Below are 2,607 nucleotides of genomic sequence, written 5' to 3'. Positions count from 1 at the left end.
ACTAACCCCTCCCTCCTGTCCTGAATCGTAGAGTGAACGAATCACTCACTGACTCACTCACCCCTCCCTCCTGTGCTGAATCATAGAGCCAGCGAATCACTCACTGACTCACTAACCCCTCCCTCCTGTGCTGAATCGTGGCGTGGCGAATCACTCAGGACTCACTCACCCCTCCCTCCTGTGCTGAATCATAGATCCAGCGAATCACTCACTGACTCACTAACCCCTCCCTCCTGTGCTGAATCGTGGCGTGGCGAATCACTCAGGACTCGCTCACCCCTCCCTCCTGTGCTGAATCATAGAGCCAGCGAATCACTCAGGACTCACTAACCCCTCCCTCCTGTGCTGAATCGTGAGTGAACGAATCACTCACTGACTCACTCACCCCTCCCTCCTGTGCTGAATCATAGAGCCAGCGAATCACTCACTGACTCACTAACCCCCTCCCTCCTGTGCTGAATCGTGGCGTAAGCGAATCACTCAGGACTCACTCACCCCTCCCTCCTGTGCTGAATCATAGAGCCAGCGAATCACTCACTGACTCACTAACCCCTCCCTCCTGTGCTGAATCGTAAACGTGGCGAATCACTCAGGACTCACTAACCCCTCCCTCCTGTGCTGAATCGTGGCGTAAGTGAATCACTCAGGACTCACTAACCCCCTCCCTCCTGTGCTGAATCGTGGCGTGGCGAATCACTCAGGACTCACTCACCCCTCCCTCCTGTGCTGAATCATAGAGCCAGCGAATCACTCACTGACTCACTAACCCCCTCCCTCCTGTGCTGAATCGTAAACGTGGCGAATCACTCATGACTCACTAACCCCCTCCCTCCTGTGCTGAATCGTAAACGTGGCGAATCACTCAGGACTCACTAACCCCTCCCTCCTGTGCTGAATCATAGAGCGAGCAGATCACTCACTTACTCACTCACCCCTCCCTCCTGGCTCACAGCTTCTTCTTCTTCTTGGTTGGCAACCAATGTTAAGGCGCATTACCGCCCCTGGCTCACAGCTCAGTGGACATTTAGATGAGAAAATATATATATATTTGACACATTTAAGGAAAATACTAATAAAATAAAAATAAACAAAATAAATGTTCCTTTTAGAAATTTTTTGCTCTTTTTTGCTCTATAAAATAGTTGTTTTCTTTTAGAATCACTCATCTTAGCAGTAGGATATACATGAAAAGAAAAAGAAATTAAGTTTGAGTGAAAATGTACATTTTTGCACTCTCTGGTCAACTGACTCAGTGAATCAAATGACTCAAAAAACCCGATTCACTTTGGTGAGTGACTCATTAAAACTCGATTCAGTAAAAAGAATCAAATTTACCATCACTAGTGCAGAATGGAAGTGCTGTCAGAGAGCTGACCGATGGAATCAGAATCTATTTATAGAACGAAGGTTTACCATATGAAAATAATAAAAGAAAACAATAGTAAGAGAGACAACTCTATATGCTATTATGTTCTTCAGACTTTTATTTGACCAAAAATATCAAGATCGAGAGTTGTTAAAGAAAATGAGAAAATCCTTGGACATTAACATTGGACCTCAGCTTTGTTCACCATAATTACCTCCAACTAATACAATATAAACTAGCATACAGATGAAGACACTGATCAGCATCAGAAAGCTCAGTGATCAGCAATTTGACATTAACTGCTGATTTGTGTTTCTCATGCACACAATCATAAACATGAAATACAAAGACAAACAAAATCATAAAACAAACGAACACACAAAGTCATTCAATGTGTGAGTCAGTCAGGTCATTTCCATAGAGAGCCACTTTGCATCAGCAGCACCATGCTCCAGTGCTCTGGGAGAGTTTATAGTCCTGAGAGTTGAACACTGGATGACTGACAGCTGTCCTTCATCACAACAGAAGCCACAGAAATCCTCCTCATCAAAAACATGACTTTGATCTGCGTCCTCATCTGGACTCTCCTCTGCTGCTGCTTCACAGGTAAAGTCCAGAGAATCAAACTCCTCTCCTCTATCAACATCTGTCCCTCTGAAATGAAGCCCACAAAACCATGAAGCTGCTTTATGTTTTTGTCTCTGTATCCTCAGAGTCCAGAGGACAGATCACAGTGACTCAGCCTGGAGCAGTGAGCTCTGCTGTGGGAAGAACTGTGAGGATCGAGTGTAAAGTCAGTGAGGATGTTCATGGCTCCTACGCTTTAGCCTGGTACCAACAGAAAGATGGAGGAGTTCCTAAACTGCTCATTTATGCTGCTAGCACTCAAGAATCAGGGATTCCAGCTCGTTTTACAGGCAGTGGATCAAACTCTGACTTCACTCTGACCATCAGTGGAGTCCAGGCTGAAGATGCAGCAGTTTATTACTGTCAGAGTTATCATGTCATCAACAGTCAGTATGTGTTCACACAGTGAAAAACAGTCGTACAAAAACCTCCCTCAGTCAGACTGAACAGAAACTGAACTGACTGCTGCAGCTGGAAGATACTGCAGAGACTGATACAGTTCACTGAGGACACACACACACACACACACACACACTGCATTTAAATCAAACTACTAACATCTGTTCATTAGTAAGTTTGACTTCATTATTAGAATTTCTTAGAATCAGTCATAT

At 44.6% G+C, this 2,607-nt stretch overlaps 1 gene segment (V, D, J or C); it reads left to right on the top strand.

Annotated features, from left to right (window-relative positions):
• The first annotated feature begins 1,918 nt into the window (after positions 1–1,918).
• LOC120435566 lies at positions 1,919–2,402 on the top strand. The segment is given in 2 exon segments: positions 1,919–1,972; positions 2,080–2,402. Coding segments are annotated over 2 exon segments (375 nt in total).
• The last annotated feature ends 205 nt before the right edge of the window (positions 2,403–2,607 follow it).

The sequence above is a fragment of the Oreochromis aureus genome, linkage group 22 (assembly GCF_013358895.1).
Source record: "Oreochromis aureus strain Israel breed Guangdong linkage group 22, ZZ_aureus, whole genome shotgun sequence".
Taxonomy (NCBI): domain Eukaryota; kingdom Metazoa; phylum Chordata; class Actinopteri; order Cichliformes; family Cichlidae; genus Oreochromis; species Oreochromis aureus.
The sequence above is the reverse complement of the archived record's forward strand: the minus strand, read 5'-3'. Positions and strand labels throughout refer to the sequence as shown.